The sequence below is a fragment of the Drosophila sulfurigaster genome, chromosome X (assembly GCF_023558435.1).
Source record: "Drosophila sulfurigaster albostrigata strain 15112-1811.04 chromosome X, ASM2355843v2, whole genome shotgun sequence".
In the NCBI taxonomy this organism is placed as follows: Eukaryota; Metazoa; Arthropoda; class Insecta; order Diptera; family Drosophilidae; genus Drosophila; species Drosophila sulfurigaster.
In genome coordinates this window covers 28,292,306-28,309,358 of record NC_084885.1, presented here as the reverse complement: position 1 = coordinate 28,309,358, position 17,053 = coordinate 28,292,306, and the positions used below count along the sequence as shown (strand labels likewise).

General features: G+C 36.8%; 3 protein-coding genes and 1 long non-coding RNA gene across 11 annotated transcripts in view; 1 reads left to right on the top strand and 3 right to left on the bottom strand.

The window, feature by feature from the left end:
* The window catches only part of LOC133847226 (tyramine beta-hydroxylase), a 52,322-nt gene extending 40,894 nt beyond the window's left edge, over positions 1-11,428 (top strand). For all 4 annotated transcript variants that reach the window (XM_062282127.1, XM_062282124.1, XM_062282126.1 and 1 more), the window contains 4 exons: positions 19-562; positions 2,654-3,003; positions 4,082-4,269; positions 9,563-11,428. In XM_062282127.1, coding sequence (XP_062138111.1) covers positions 19-562; positions 2,654-3,003; positions 4,082-4,269; positions 9,563-9,863 — 1,383 coding nt within the window. In that variant the 3' untranslated portion in view covers positions 9,864-11,428. The remainder of the gene's footprint in view (positions 1-18; positions 563-2,653; positions 3,004-4,081; positions 4,270-9,562) is intronic.
* LOC133847216 (nuclear pore complex protein Nup153) overlaps positions 1-17,053 on the bottom strand; it is a 184,394-nt gene that overhangs the window by 95,222 nt on the left and 72,119 nt on the right. The gene's annotated exons all lie outside the window — the stretch shown is intronic.
* Positions 6,444-17,053, bottom strand: part of LOC133847244 (uncharacterized) — a 52,848-nt gene continuing 42,238 nt past the window's right edge. For 4 of the 5 annotated variants that reach the window (XR_009895148.1, XR_009895145.1, XR_009895147.1 and 1 more), the window contains 2 exons: positions 7,048-7,280; positions 6,444-6,766 (listed from right to left, as the gene is read on the bottom strand). This is a non-coding gene — a long non-coding RNA (uncharacterized LOC133847244). Of the gene's footprint in view, positions 6,767-6,835; positions 6,933-7,047; positions 7,281-17,053 lie in introns of those variants that run through there. The other variant, XR_009895149.1, reaches the window with a different exon arrangement.
* On the bottom strand, positions 14,813-16,520 carry LOC133848412 (uncharacterized). The gene is made up of 2 exons (XM_062283969.1): positions 15,416-16,520; positions 14,813-15,303 (listed from the first exon to the last, which is right to left on the bottom strand). Exons 1-2 carry the CDS (start codon positions 16,472-16,474, stop codon positions 15,049-15,051), a joined length of 1,314 nt encoding a protein of 437 aa, XP_062139953.1. The 5' UTR covers positions 16,475-16,520; the 3' UTR covers positions 14,813-15,048.

Genomic DNA, 17,053 nt, shown 5'->3' with positions numbered 1-17,053 from the left:
ATTATTTTTGCGTTTTAGGAGGGCACCATGTATGTGGTTTGGGCTCGTGGCGAATCTGAGCTGGCCCTAGAGGATCATCAGTTTGCTCTGCCCAATGTGACGGCACCGCATGAGGCTGGTCTCAAGATGTTGCAACTGTTGCGTGCCGATAAGATTCTGATACCCGAGAGCGACTTGAATCAAATTGAAATCACATTGGAGCAGGCTTCAGTTCCGGTGCGTGAAACAACGTATTGGTGTCATGTGCAGCGACTCGACGATGTGACAAAGCAGCGACTGCACATTGTGCAATTCGAGCCAATCATTAAAACACCGGGCATCGTCCATCACATGGAGGTCTTTCACTGCGAGACGGATCCGCATGTAGAGATACCGCTATATAATGGTGACTGCGAGCAGCTGCCCGCCGAGGCGAAAGTCTGCTCCAAGGTGATGGCATTGTGGGCCATGGGGGCGAGCACATTTACGTATCCACCAGAGGCTGGCCTGCCAATCGGTGGTGATGGCTATAATCCCTATGTGCGACTCGAGGTGCACTTCAATAATCCCGAACTCCAGACAGGTGAGTGCGAAATGTCCTGTGCTCTGCTCTGCTGCCATTTTCAATTATTAAACCCTGAACAGCCAAAAGGGGCGAGCGAAAATGCAAAGTCACTCGAAAGACTATTGTTGCGCTTTTATATTTATCGCAGTGGTTGTAGTGGTTGAGCTCTTGGACTGACCTGGGATTACGTTCTCTTAGTTGCTGATTTAACAACACTGCTTTGCTGGGGGGTAAAATGTTTCAAATGCGGTCTAACGTTGACCACTTTTGCTTATTTACTGTTTGACTTATTACTAACCTAACACCACTATTTCATTGTAATAACTATTGACTTGCGGGTCTGTTAAATTGCATATTTGGTGCATTGTCCAACACTGATGAATAGCACATTTTTAGGAGCCAAAGAGTAATGAAACATTTTTCTACATTTTGATTACATTATCAACTTCTTCAACTTCTCGTCATCCCTATTTCATTACGAGAACTGTTGATCTATTCAATTTTTTATTGTGTACGTTTTTCAACACTGGTAAATAACAAATTTTTATGAACTAAAAAAGTGGTGAAGCATTTTCTATAGTTATATTACTATAGCAATTTATTACTTGTCTCACTATTTCATTACTATAACTATTTGTGCATTTTTCAACACTGATAAATAGCAAATTTTTAGGAGCCAAAGAGTAATGAAGCATTTTCTACATTTTGATTTGATTTGATTTTGATCAACTTATAACCCTCTCGTCATCACTATTTCATCGCGAGAACTGTTGATCTATTACATTTTTTATTTTGTACGCTTTTCAACACTGGTAAATAACAAATTTTATGAACTAAAAAGTAGTGAAGCATTTTCTATAGTTATATTACTATAGCAATTTATTTGACTGATTACTTGTCTCACTATTTCATTACGATAACTATTTGTGCATTTTTCAACACTGATAAATAGTACATTTTGATGAGCGAAAAAGTAATGAAGCATTTTCTACATTTTGATTACATTATCAACCATAGTTAGGCAGATTTTGATATATTGATATGGATTTAAACATAATCATAGGATGTCTGCTTCGTCAGTGTAAATTTGATTAATTTACCAACACTGCTCTGCTGTTGATAAACAAACTCAAATATGATGTGACTTACTTATTTACCGTTTGAGACTTATTAGTAACTTATCATTACTAGTTCATTGCGACAACTGTTGAGTTATACTCTCTGTTATATTTAATGTTTGGTGCAGTTTCCAACACTAAGGAATATCAATTTTGATAAGCTGAAGAGTAGTGAACAATTTCCTACAACTTCATGTTTTTATCAACAATAAAAAGACAGATTTTGATATATTGATAATCATAGAATGTCTGCTTGGTCATGTGTATATTTGATTAATTTACCAACACTGGCAAACATGCAATTTCTACAGCTGAGTGGCAAACGATGTTTCGTTGATTTGCACGCTTGTTGAGCTGCCAATTTGATTGCTGATTGCAACTATAGTAGTACACTTGGCATATTTTAGTTAATTAAGCAAGACTGACAAAACAGGAAGTGCGACGACGAGTCGCAACTTTGTCGCAACAAAAGTTGGCCACATTCTGACAATGGCAAATGTAATTCGATTTTGATGATTGTTGAGAAGTTGCCTCTTCTCACTTGCGCACCACTTAAAATCTCTTTCTCTCCCTCTCTCTGTGTGTGTGTGTATTTTGTCAAGTGTTGCACACAGAGAAAGAGAACGATATGCTACATACATACGTATATAGAAGGGTAGACGGAAGTGAAATGCATAGGGGAGATTTCATTAAAACTTTTGTATAAATAACAACGAGCAATGAGAACGAGAACGAGAACGAGCGGCAACGCCATCGCAAACAGGAGCAATGTCATTATTGCTGCTTCAAGTGTCCTTGTGTCCTTGCGACGGCAGCGTCGTCGTCGCGCATTACATGGCCACAAGAGCCGTGTGGCAAACAGCATGTTGAGTGCACCACTCAGCCTCCACTCCCCCTCTTCACCCCTCTGCGTCTGTGTGTGTTTGTGTGTAGTTGGAAACCTCCCCCAATTTGGCAGCAATTGCATTAATATTAATCATACGCCCTGCAGGTCTCGTGGATAGCTCGGGCTTTCGCATTAAATTGTCAAAGACGCTGCGTCAATACGACGCCGGCGTGATGGAACTGGGCCTGGAATATACCGATAAAATGGCCATACCACCAGGACAAACGGCCTTCCCGCTGAGCGGATATTGTGTCGCCGATTGCACACGGTCTGCGTTGCCGAGGACGGGTATCATCATCTTTGGATCGCAGCTGCACACGCATTTGCGTGGCGTTCGCGTCCTCACGCGACACTTTCGCGGCGAACAGGAGTTGCGCGAGGTGAATCGCGATGATTACTATTCGAATCATTTCCAGGAAATGCGCACTCTGCATTACAAGCCACGCGTTTTGCCGGTAAGTCTGCCACTCGCCTTCCAACCCCCTGCTTAAAAAGTGTTAAGATTATAGAGCAAAAGGCGGGCACTTCTCTGAAATCATAAAGGGACATACAAATATTTATACCCGCTAGCCAAAGTGCAGAAGAAGATGTGTGTAACAGACCGAACGAGGCATTTCCGACCCTATAAAGTATATATATTCTTAATCAGGGTCATAAGCCGAGACGATATACCCATGTCCGTCTGTCTGTCTGTCCGTCCGTTCGTATGAACACCTACATCTTAGAAACCATAAGAGATAGAGCTATAATTTTCGACAGCACGCAGATCAAGTTCGCCCTGCAAATCGATAAAAAACGTACTTTTGAAGCTAGATACTTGTATAAACTATTTAAGAAATTCTTTTGTCTACCTACCTTCTACGGGTCTTAGTCGCTTTGGCTGTTAGTCTGGTATATTTTGCACTATGTGGTATATTCTAAATGTGGTACTGTATATGTATACCAAAAATAGTCTTTGGTATATTTTTAGTATTTTTTGCAATACATTAACTTGGTATATATGTACAAAAATAACCTTTGACATATTCTTAGTATTTTTTGTGGTATATTAATTTAGTATGTATCAAAAATGACCTTTGGTATATTTTTAATATTTTTGTATACCAAAAATAGTCTTTGGTATATTTTTCAGTATTTTTTGCGGTAAATTAACTTGGTATAAACAAAAATAACCTTTGACATAATCTTAGTAGTTTTTGTTGTATATTAATTTGGGACGTATCAAAAATGACCTTTGGTATATTTTTAATATTTTTGTGGTATATTAACTTGGCATATACCAAATATGGCCTTTGGTATAATCTTAGTATTTTTACGGTATATTAATTTGGTATATTTTAAAATTACTATTGCACAGCCTTGATTTTGTTTAAAATGGGTAGTCGAGCACACTCGACTGTTATTTTTGGACCAGTATCTACAGTTGACACCTCTTCTTAATCCGGTTGCCTTTCGAATTTATTTACCCCCATTTTCACACATTTTAGTTAGAGACTAACATTTGAATACACACATTTTATTCCCACTCGACAGGGCGACGCATTGGTCACCACATGCTATTACAATACGCTTGCCGATGCAAATGCCACGCTCGGGGGATTCTCCATCAGCGATGAGATGTGCGTCAACTATATACACTACTATCCGGCCACCAAGTTGGAGGTGTGCAAGAGTTCCGTTTCGGAGGAGACGCTCGAGAATTATTTCATCTACATGAAACGGTAAGCGGATCTTTGTCTTCCTCTCGTGTTTTGTACTTTACAACAAATGGAAGGAGTTGCCTGCCAGGGGGGTTCAGGGATATCTGTAGTGTCCAGCAGCTTACTTTTAACTCTGCTCGCTGCACAGTGGGACAACGCAGTGAAAATTAATAACGTATTTATTTATTGAATTATTTTAAGTCGTTTTTGCATTGTATGTTAGTTTTCATAATAGTTAAATTCAAAAACTCGCGTTAAATCTTAATTAAAATGTATTTTTTTTATTGAATTGTGTTTAACAGCATGCTGATTTTAATTTAAAAAACACAAATAAAAATCGCATAAACGTTTATGCAAACAATTATTTTATTCTGTTCGAAATTGTAGCTGTAAGGTTATCCTTGAATTTACTATCTACTATGTGTCCTCTGAAATATCGCCAGGATATAGCTGAAATATAGGGACATTTGTTTTTTAGCATAGCTCTGCAACATCTCACAGGATCTAGCCAGCAAATACATTTTTCTGATCAGGGCATCTATTACTAGCCATTGGCATCCAAGGATTTTAAGGATATTATCATAGAATCGGCCTGAAATATTTTCAAGGGGTTGATATAGGAAAAATGGCAACAAATCAGAAATTGCGCTGAAAAACGATCGTAATGCAATTTGCAAAAATAAGTTGATGTATTTAAAAGGAAAAAAGTCCTTACAGGACCCGCGATAAAAGGAATTGTACCTAAACATAAAATTGCGCATAACTCTGCCATATCCTGTCTGATCCTTGCAGGTCATATGTCAAACGAAGTTCTTTGAGGAGAGCTCTGATCGTGCCGAAGGACATTCAAATAGTCCTTGCGGTTCTCGAGTTATCCTGAAACTTATGATTTTCGCATTTTTTCTTTGGCCCCCGACAGAAAAATTAAAAAATTTTTTATCTGAGATGATTCCATGTTTTTTTTAATGTCATTCAATAAAGGAGGTCCTTGCGATCTAAGCAATATGTGTCCGTTAAAAATCCGTCAGGATATGGCAGAGATATAGCTAGTTTTCGAAAAAATACCCTCTTCGCACCCTCAAAGTATGCTATGAAATTTGTAAAGCGCCAAATTTGAAAGCAACCGAAAAAAACCTGTTTCAAAAGTATTTAATTTTTTGTTGCATACTTTGAGGATGCCCCAAATTACTTGCAAACATTTGGTTTTCTTGTCATATCTCTGCCAAATCCTTAAGGATCTGGCAAGGACTTGCTTTTTTGTAATCACGTTAACTAATACTATCGATTGGCATTTCAAGATTTTCAATTTCCTTTCAAAAATTATAAGCGAAAATTTTTTAAGGGGTCGGCATAGAAAAAATGCCAAAATTTCATAAAATCCACCGTATCTCGGTCATTTGAAGGGCGATCGCGATGTCCTTTGGCACAAAGATAGTTATAATCAATATAAACTGATTGGAATTTTCAAAAGGACGAACATCCTTACAGGAGCCGAGATAAAAGGACTTTTTTGTATAGAGAAAATTGGCTATAACTCGTGTGTGTCCTTGCGTATCCTGGCAAGCAATATGTCAAACGGTGCGCAATAATGAGGCCTATCGTCTGGCCAAAGGACATTAAAATCGTCCTTGTGGTTATTGAGATATCCTGCAATTTATGTATTTTGCATGTTTTCTTTGGGCATGAATCAAGAAAATTTTAAGTGTTGGATTCTTAGATGACCTTGTGGTTTTTTTGATGCCAATCGATAGAGGAGGTCCTTGTGATCCTAGCAATATGTGTCCTTTGAAAATGCGGCAAGATATGGCCAAGTTATGACCGATTTTAGTTTGGCTTGAATGCTTTGTTTGGGTGCCCCTAAAAGTATGCAATGTAAATTGCTGGTTTTTTTTTCAATTCGTTTTTTGCGGCAACTCAACCAAGATCTTTAAGTTTCCTTTGAGAGATTGCAGCTGTATATGGTTCAGAAATTATTCAAAATATAATTTATTACAGTAAATAAATAAAAATTTGGATTGTTTTTAAATAAATACAGAAAATTTATTCAGAAAAGTAATTCAAGGAAAAGCTTAGTATTTTTGTTGACATACGATTTTTGTTTTTTGTAACATTAGAACAATTTGGATGTGCATTTCTTACATAGATTTTCTTTTTTTTGTTTGTCATATTACAATTTGAATAACTCTTTGATTTCTTGCGTTTATTTACATATGTTTTCTGTTTTTGGATGTGCATTTGGATATTCTTACCACTGTGTGCTGCCTGATTGCGTCCTTTTCGCTCGGTTTTTTTTCTTTGCCATCAAAGGCAAAAGTTTGGCATTCCGGCGTTTGTTGTGGCTCCGGTTGTGGGGCACCACCTCCGCCTCCACCTCCTCCTTCTCCGTCCGTGGCAATATGCTTCTTTGCCGCTCTTTCGCTCTATCTCGCTAGCTCTTCGTCGTTCGTACGCAGTATTCATAACGGAAATGTCTTCAACTTCCTGACTGTCCCAAAAGCAGGCGACGCCAAGGTGCACGCTAATTGCCAACGTTAATGGGCATGGCCAGAGCGAAAACCCAGAACGAGAATGAGAACGAGAACGGGGAGAAGAAACAGAGCGAAAACGATGGGAGAAAACTGGCAAGTTCGTGTTGAGGCCAGACCCAGAAAACGAGTCGAATAAAGTCGAGTCACTCTGCTGTCCTTATGGGTTTGGTCCCAACAAAAACAACACGACAATAATAAAACGGGGAAAAATACAAAAGCAACAGCAACAGCAACAAGAGCAAGAAAAGTTTACATTAGATTAGAGACTTACAAGTTTCAGCTTTGAATTTCGTTGCGGCATTTTTGGGTGAGAATTGCGGTAAATTTACAAAAGCCTAAAATGGTTTAAAGGCTTCTAGACAAAAGGCAGCTGATTCAATAAGCGACAGCGCGCGTAGCTGCTCCTTCGGCTCCTTCTGCTGCCCAGGTTATGAAGATTTACGAGGTGTTAAGCATAGCAAAACGGCCACGATGAACGCAAAAAGGTAAAGGAAACATTGCAAACTAAAAAGAGAGAGAGAGAGAGAAAAAGTATAACATTTGACAGTTTTTAAAGAGTTGGATAAGAATTGCACAAGATAATATTCTCCCTTCCTCACTTTTTATATCCATCTGTCTGATGTCTCTTTACACAACTTTTTTTTTGGTTTTTGTGCAGACCTTTTAAGCCATTTCAACGTGGTCCAAATGGCGCAGTTTTGTGCACATAGTTTACTTTGTGTTAACTCCGCGCACTTGAAAGTGCATTTGGAGGACAGAGAGAGAAAGAGAGAGAGAGAGCACTTGACATTTACAGCTTCAAAAGGCATTTAAGTAACGAGTGCACTTCAATGTGTTGACCATGTTTTCTCAACTTAATGACCAAAATATATCATCATCGAACATCGAGCTGCATTTACTTTAACAATTCCATCAGCAATTGGTTGCTCAATTGACAATTAATTACTATAATTTAATTAACTTTGGCATTGCAGTCAGTCAGTCAAGTTTCATTGATTGCATTTGCAATGCATTTTATTTGTATAATTTGCATTGCTCCCAAGTTGATTGAATTTTAAATGCGCCTTTCGTTGAATCAATTATGTATTTGAAAGGCCACTCGCAGTATTATTCATAAATTATATTAATCATTGTTGTCTATAAAGCTGACAGCTGCAATTTAAATATGTTCATTTTTATATTTAAAGTATTTTACGATAAACGTGTGCCGAGTGTCCAAAAACTTGTCACGTTCCTGAGTGACATTCAAAATAAATCTACACGTAAATGCTCTTAAGGTTTTTTTTCCTTTTTTATTTGCATATTTTTCGTATTTGTTTTGTTTTCAAAAATCTCTTGAACAATTGCCGAGGATTTGTGCAGCTGTCATTCTCTTGAGCTTCGATTAGCATGTGATTTCATTTCATTTCGATTAAGCTGTGAAATGAAAAACTTTATAAATGCCATAAATAATTTACTTGGAGAGCTCTCAACTTTGGAATATATGCAAAAAATTTTAAATATTTCTAATGCCAGTCAAAGGCTCTTCAATAAACACAATTCTTTTAGTTACTCTTAATATACATATATGTATGTATATATGGACAATTTACAATTTTTTTTAATTTTGATTAAAAATTAATCTTAATGTGCTGGATTAATGAATTAATTTTTATATTTTAAGAGAAATTAATTTTAATTTTTGGCACATACAAATTTTTGATTAACAAATCTGATATATTTCGTACTCTAGAATAATGTTGTATGCTGTCGATATACCAAATATAGCCGTTAGTATATTTTATAGTATTTTTTTGTTATATTTATGGAACATTGATTCTGACAATCTGGCATATTTTGCACTTTATATAGTATGTATAGGTACATAATATCGACATACCAAATACAACATTTGGTATATTTTTAGTATTCTAGCGGTATAATATTTTGATATATTTTAAGAATAGTACTGTTAGTACTGATTTACTTTCATTAAAAATGGCAAGCTTGTATCTCACTTTGGTATATTTGCAGTATTTTTTTGGTATATTAATAGAATATGGTTTTTATTCAAGATGGGTGGCGAGTGTCTTACAGTCGAGCACACTCAACTGAAGATTTCATGCTTGCTAAAATTGTTTTCGCTAGAGAATTATTATTATTACTTTATTTTAAACGAATAAAACTCCTTAAGGCCTTCAGGCCAGAGAATTACCAATATACATATGTTTATTAGTATTCTGTTTAGAGCAGTATTCTTTGTCGATGCTAATTCTGGGAATAATTCCAATGGCAAAGGCTAACTTGAAGACCTGGCTCAACTCGTTGCAATAATAATAATAATAATAATAATAATAATAATAATGTTAATGTTTGCAGACATTTTAATAAGCACAATCTTTGACAATAAATGGCACAATTTATATTTGAAGTATATTATTTTGTGTGGTTTAATTTTGAATGCAATTTTATGCTAGCGTGACTTTCATTTAAAGTGTTCTCACAAGCAGAAGCATTAATTAAATAGTTTACTCAGCTATTTCGCGCACGCTTAATAAATATTCCATGTAAATGCTGTCCTTTAAAGAGAGAGTGAAAATTGCGCATTTAATGGAAGCAGGAGAGAAGAGGAGAGGAGAGGAGTAAAGCGGGTATTTGCTAATTGAAAATGCCACCTTAATGTGGCGACATTGTGTTCGCTCTCTCTATTGCAATGTGGCAGGCAAAACGGCAGTCACATGACTTTATCTCTACTACTTTATCACTAACGTTCTTTCTCTGTCTCTGTCTCTCTGTCTATGTGCCAGGAAGGAGCATCAGCATGGCATCCACTTGAACGGGGCACGTTCGGTGAATTATCACAGCATCGAGTGGACACAGCCGCGCATTGACCAGCTGTATACGATGTACATCCAGGAGCCGCTTAGCATGCAATGCAATAGATCGGATGGCCAGAGGTTTGAGGGTCACAACTGGGAGGGCGTTGCGACGACGCCAGTGCAAATCAAAATACCCATCCATCGCAAATTGTGCCCCAACTACAATCCGCTCTGGCTGAAGCCATTGGAGAAGGGCGAGTGCGATTTGCTTGGCGAATGCATCTACTAGAATGTGAATCAGGATGTGAATGTGAATGTGAATCGGAATCGGGATGCGAATGCAAGTGTGGCAAATGCGAATGCGAATGCGAACTACGGATTGCAATTGTAATGGATTAGATTGCATTTGTGTTGTGGGTCACGGGACGGGACGGGGCGGGCAGAAAATTAAAGGGGGTACACACACACACACACACAAACTGAGTTGTAACTATGGATTTACACGCTGTTTTTGCCGCTTCTGATTTCCACTTTCTTGATGTATATTTTTTTTTTTGTGTGTGGTGAATTTGCTACGAAAGTGGAAACGTAGAAACTTGGCAAAGCAGCTTCTTCATTATATTCATTTTAATGTTTTTTTTCTCTTCTTTTTTCTTCTTCTGCGTCTTCTCTTGTTGTGAATTGTCATCAGCAGCAGCAGCAGCAGCAGTTTTATCGTGAAATGAAATCGAGAGAAGACAAAAGGCCAACGAGGCGAGCGAATGTGAAAACTTTCTCTAAATAACTAATGAATCTTCTTTTTTGTTTTCGTTTTGGGAGGCTCAACTCGAGTCGAGTTGAGTTGAGTCGAGTTCGCTTTGCCTTTGAAATTGCTGCCAATTGCCGACAGCGGGCAAAAATTGTAGCATACTTTTCAGCGCCAGCTTAAAGCAAATGACACAAACAAAGCAACAACAAAAAAAAAAAGAAAAAGCGATGCCAAAGAAAACGACGATGAACAAGAAAGATGAAAGCAGAGAGCATAAATATGAGAGATGGGGGATGGCGTCGAATGGTCGCTTGGGGCGAGGCAGTTAGGCCGACGGCCTAAGAGGGAGAGGGAAAGAGAGACGACAGCTGAAACAGTTTTCAATGAGCTAACGGCACTGTTTATACAATATAAATGAGCCAACTTTTGAGCCAGAGTCGGCATCATGCGAATGGCAAGATAAAAGGATGCGACTGCATCAACTGCGACTGCAACAGCGACGTGGCAAACTCTAATTACCAGGACCAGAAGAGCCTACAGCAAACGTCTCTCTCTCTCCCTCCCCCTCCCCCATTCTCTACCTCTTCCACTCTAATGAATGCAACTCTTGAGAGGGAACAATGCCAACAGCCAGGCAAAAGTCCTGACCAATACATGACGATTGAATGTGCACAATCGCACAACATTTGCAATTATTTGCAATGCAGCTCAAATCATGCATGGTCAACTCTCTTATTCATACAATATGTTTAGCATATATACAAACTACGCTCGTTTGCATTCACAAAAGCTAATCGTGGTTAAACTTGCAGTGAATATAAATATTCAAAGTACATTCTAAGCATTCACATTATTGACTGCAGCCATTCAGTCTCTGTGTGTGTTTGCTTGCCATTCACACATGTTCGCTAAAACTTCAAAGCGTGCGTGACACGACCTTGCACGACTCACATCTCTAGCGTCGCCATTTTTGCTTTGCAATCTAGCTTGTTCACTCCACTCACTGAGTGATTCGTTTATGCTCTTTATTTTGATACCCGCCTAGTTGCTACTGGTCTAAGTAGCTTTGGTTATAAATCTGGTATATTTTCAATGTAGTACTATAACAATATACCAAATATTGATATGCTTTGGTATGCTTTGTTCTTCATAGTATATTTTAAATATAGTACTATATCAATATGCCAGATATTGACTTTGGCATAGTATACTTTTCTCAATGGTATATTTTCCATGTAGTACTATGTCAATATACCAAATATTATGTTTGGTATGCTTAAGTATATTTTCGGTATATTTATTATTTTATGGTATATTTAAAATGCAACACTATAAATATACCAAATATTGACTTCGGCATATTTTCGATATGCTTTGTTCTCCATAGTATATTTTAAATATAGTACTATATTAATATACCAGATATTGACTTTGGCATATTATTAGTATACTTTTTTCTCAATGGTATTTTTTCAATGTAGTGCTATATCAATATACCAAATATATACTTTACATGTTTTAGTATATTTTCGGTATGTTTACTATTTTATGGTATATTTAAAATGCATCACTATAAATATACCAAATATTGACTTCGGCATATTTTCGATATGCTTTGTTTTTCATAGTATATTTTAAATATAACACTATATCAATATACCAAATATTGACAATGTAGCACACTCTCAATATACCAAATATTGACTTTGGTATAATTTTAGTATATTCTCGGTATATTTTGTAGTTTATGGTATATACAAAAATGTAACACTTTAAATATACCAAATATTACCTTCGGTATATTTTAGTATTTTTTGTGGTATATTTTAAGAATAATACCACACTGTTTTGTTTTCTTCAAAAAATGGGTAGCGCGTATCTCGCAGTCGAGCACACTCGACTTTAGCTTTGTTAATTCTTCGAAATTTGCAACTCGATGGCCAATTATTGCTGCTGCTGATGAACAGTTGATGCAACTCTTAAGCATTTGCTCCACTTACACACAGACTTTTGATATACAAACATACAAATACGAATATGAATATGAGAAAAGTGAAAAATGGAAAACGAAAAAAAAAAAAACAGATGAGAAGAGAAATACATATGCACAAACATTTAATGGATACGTTTAAGTGTAGCTACATATATGTAAGATGTGATAATTGTTCTACGGCTAAAAAAAAAAACAAAATACATAAAAACCAAAACAAATCAAAATAAAAAAACACAAAACCTATATATGTATGTAGATGAAAATTTATATAAAATGTAACACACAAAGAGAACAAAAAAAAAAAAAACAGAAACAAAAACAAAACAAAATATATAAATAAAATATATACAAAAAAGCCTTCACGCTAAAAACAAAAATCTATTATCTAATAAAAACTAAAATAAAAAAAAATGACCACCATACCAGTATGAAAAAAAATTAAAAGCTTGTTTTAATTACCGTGGGGGAATTGCATCAAAAGGTCTTTTTAATTAGAATTGTAATTAAATTTCAAAAAGGTTGACAATTTTTTTTTCACTTTTTAAGAGTTTAAAGGATAAACTGTGAAAACTAAGAATTCGAGAGAATAATGTTCAGTTTTAAAGAGTAAACACTAATCTTTGAAAACCAAGATTTCAAGAGAAAAGATTTCAGTTTTGAAGGGTAAACACTAAACTTTGAAAAGCAAGAATACCAAAAGATGTTTTTAGTTATAGATCTTAATAAAAATGTCCAGTAAGTTAAAAAACCTTTTAATAAGTGACTTTTCAAGCATTTAAACTACTATTTAAAAAAATCAAAAGCTAAAGAAAAAACCTTGTAAAGATTCTGTAATTAAATATATATAAAAAAAAAAGAAAATTTGAAGGACAAAGCTCTTCAACTTCTTCTAATTGATTGCGCTGCACGTAAAGTTACTTAAAAAGAGCAAAAGGACAAAACTCTTCAATTTCTTCCAACTGATTGAGCTGCAAGTTAAAGTTACTTAATGTGAAATGACTGCGAAAACATAATTCGGAATGGTCGCTTGATAAACTTAAGTTTATTCATTTGAATGAAGTTCGTTCAAGTTTTGTTTTATTTTGAATGCACGATAGATAGTTGCTGAACTCGCGATGTTGGCCCAATACTTTGTGGTTACAAATCGATTTGGGCTGGCCACTTGGCTGTCAGTTGATGATGATGGCTTATGGCCGTCTCTTTGCCACAGCGCCACAGAAAAGAGAGAGAGTGGAAGTGTAGGGGGAGGAAAACGCTCTGATTTTAGCCTTCAACGCCGTTGACTGTGTGGCATTTTAATTGATTTTCAGTTTTGTGCGACGAAAAGGAAGCGCGTTTGGCGTTATGAAAGTATTAAAACGGTTGCAATCCAATTAAAAGTTTTTAACGAAATCAAGCAAACAAAAAAAAATCAAAAATAAAAACAAACCATTTTTTTTTTTTTAGGTTAGATTGATCGACCATCGGATGCCCTGCAGTGTTGTAGTTGCTATGAAGTAAGTTAATTTCATTAATTTGAAATATTAAAGTGGAATCTAGGGAAGTTTAAAGAAAGCAGGACTCTCTTCTTATTAAATTTCAAATAGTTTGCACTATTTAAAGGGTATTACAAAGCTCTCTCTCACACACACACACACATACACACACACATACACAACACGCACATAAACGTGCTTGATTTAATATTCATAGACGCAGTGTGCACAGAGATTCAGTTGCATATAAATATGAATGATATGGGGACCCAGTGTGATGCTTTTTTTTTTGGTTTTTTGTTTTTGTTTTTGTTCCCCTCCCTGTTTTTGCAACTAAATTCGAATCAACTGCTGCTGTCATTACGAGCGCCGCATTTGAGACCTTTCATTTTGAAATAAATACATAAATCCCTATATCCATTTTTATTTGTCGCTCACTGCACACTATGGGGAAAGTTGTCCATATTCGAAAAAATGATGCTTCTCCTACATATTATTGCCCACGAAATGTGCATTTATTCCATAGTGCTGTGTATAGTTATTCTGTTTGCGTTTTAAGTGGTCCTTGTTCTGTTTGATCTGCTCTTAAATTGCTTAAATTGCAGCGATTCGTTTAATAGCTATTTGAATTCAATATTGAAATCAAATTATAAAGACCACTTTAAAATCGACAAGTTTGTTAGTTGAATGCAACTACAAAGAAACAAAATGAAATTTTACATAAACTCAAAAATTATTCATGTTAATTGACCATAGAATTTTAAATGATTTTTTAAGATTTGTTTTCATAATTATAGCTATACGAAATTAAAAGTATATTTATGAAATTTGAGTTTCGCATTTTCAAAAATTTTGAAAACAAATAAATTGCCAAATGCAATCAAAAATGGGTTATAGATAAATATAAATGGGTTATAATTAACTACAAATATTTCCATTATTATTAGTTTATAAATAAAAAATACAACATTTTTTATTTTTACAAACAAATTTGTTGTTTATTTTTTCAATCAAATTTTTAAAACTTTTTTTATTACTTTTATGACTCAATGTGCACCGAATATTTAAGAGACTTCAAAAAGCACAGAGCAAGAAGATCCACAGCTTAGCATCGAACTAACGGAATGCGGAACTTAAAGCTCTCAGAGAAGAACAAATGATGCTTTGTGAGTTATATTTAGACGCGTAAGACAGATGCAGAAAGAGCGAGAGAGGGAGAGAGACTAATATGCTCTCTGCTTGGCAAGCTTAAGCGAAACTAAACATGAATAAGAGGCCGCGCAGTCGGCGGCTTCGATGACGCAGATGAAGCAGATAGTTGTTGTTGTTGTGCTTGCTGTTGTTTTTGCTTGCCGTAAGCAAAGTCCGTTAGCTTATCCACTTGATCGACGCGACAACAGTGAACGACACCGAAGATGGGCAGCAAATGTAGTTCGGCAAAGAGACTCTTGCGCAGCCAAGGGATCTCATGGCAAATGTCGTCGCAAAATGTGCTCAACTGCAAGACATCAACCTGCTCAGAGAGCGGGAGAGAGCAAAGAACACGCAAAGAGAGCGTTACTAAGGCAAATGAAAACAAATCGAGAGAGAGAGAGTGAGAGTGAGCGCTCTCAGCTTGCACTTACATAGGGTGAGTTGTGGGCAACAAGCACAAACTCATCGGCTACAGTGCCCGTTGGCTGCAGTGAACGCACATGCGCCCACACATGAGCCGGCACCTGCAGCGAGTTGCCACTGTTGCTGTCGAGCAGCTGCAGACTGCGACTCCCATTGTAGCGCTGACCGAGCGGCATCGTTGCCATTCCCGATACACCGATACGCAGCTCAAATTTATCGTCATCGTCATGGTTAGCGGCACGCAATGCTTGCAGCCAGTGTTTCCAATTGCCTTTGCGTAAATTACGTAGCCAAACAATGTTAAGCAAATGATTGTATTGCTCCAGATCCTTTTGTTGTTGTTGATCCTGCAGTAGACTCGAATAATCGAACATTTCCGCATCGTAGAGTTCACCCAGCTGCGTTTGCTGTTTGCTCAGCCTATTGAACTGCGACACTGTGATGTAGCTGAAATATTTATCGAGACCACTGATAATATTATCGAGTTGCAATCTCCCAAGCACATCGTCCGTATTCACTGGCGTTAGGAGCACATTCTTTGCGGGATATGCCAGAAAATTGACAAAACGCAAATGCGATGCACTCAGGTCATAGCACAAAGCCAAGAGTTTCACCTCCGTTAAACGTTTTAGCTTATAGCCAATGACCAATGTCATAGCATCGACGGGATCACAGCCAATCAAACTGACATTGCTCTCGTACAGCGTCCGTGTGATGTCCGCATTGCAGCTGACATAACCGCCGGATATCGCTTCGATGATGCGCTGTTCATCCAAATAGATGCCGTCGTCGCCACAGGTTAGACCCACCGTTGGCTGATTGATTGACGTTCGCCTCGGATTGTTATAGCCATCGCTGGGACCACTAATCCTCACACCCTGGGGGCAATAGAAGGTCACCGTCTCGTTGTTCGACAATTCAACTTCGGCTAGCGGTTGCTTGAGGATCGCCGTTTTGCTGCCAAATGTTTTGGCCACAACGGGAAACGGTTGCTGCATATTCAGTTTGCATATTGACCATGAACCCGACACCAAGGTCAACAGAATGACGGCAAAGAACGTCCTCATCGTTGAAGCTCGCGATTCACACTGATCGATGCGGTCGCTCAATCGTCGATTGCTTCACCCATTTCCATCTCCTTTATAAGCGAGCTGAGAGCGGCCGATAGAGATGTGCAAAATTCGCAACGTGCGATAGCAACTATCGCAGAATAATCACGACGAAACCTTTTGACTACACAAAAATAATTGTTTCATTCAGATTTATCTTATTGATTTCCAATACTTTATCTTTTAGAACATTTTAAGAGAGTGGCCGCTAGAGATGTGCAAAATTCGCAACGTGCGATAGCAACTATCGCATAATAATCACGACAAAGCTTGTTGACTATACAAAAATAATTGTTTCATTTAGATTTAACTTATTGATTTTCAATACTTTTTCTTTTAGAAAAATTTAATATTTAAAGTTATTAAAATTGTAGCATAGCTATAAAGTTGTAATCAATTATATCGAAAGTTAAGTTCGTGGAAATTATAAAATAGTTTTTATATGTATAGTGAATTTTATCGAATAAAAGTTGAGTTCTTCACTAAACTCTCATAAAATGTTCACATAATATGCAAAATAAATGAAATAAAACCTGA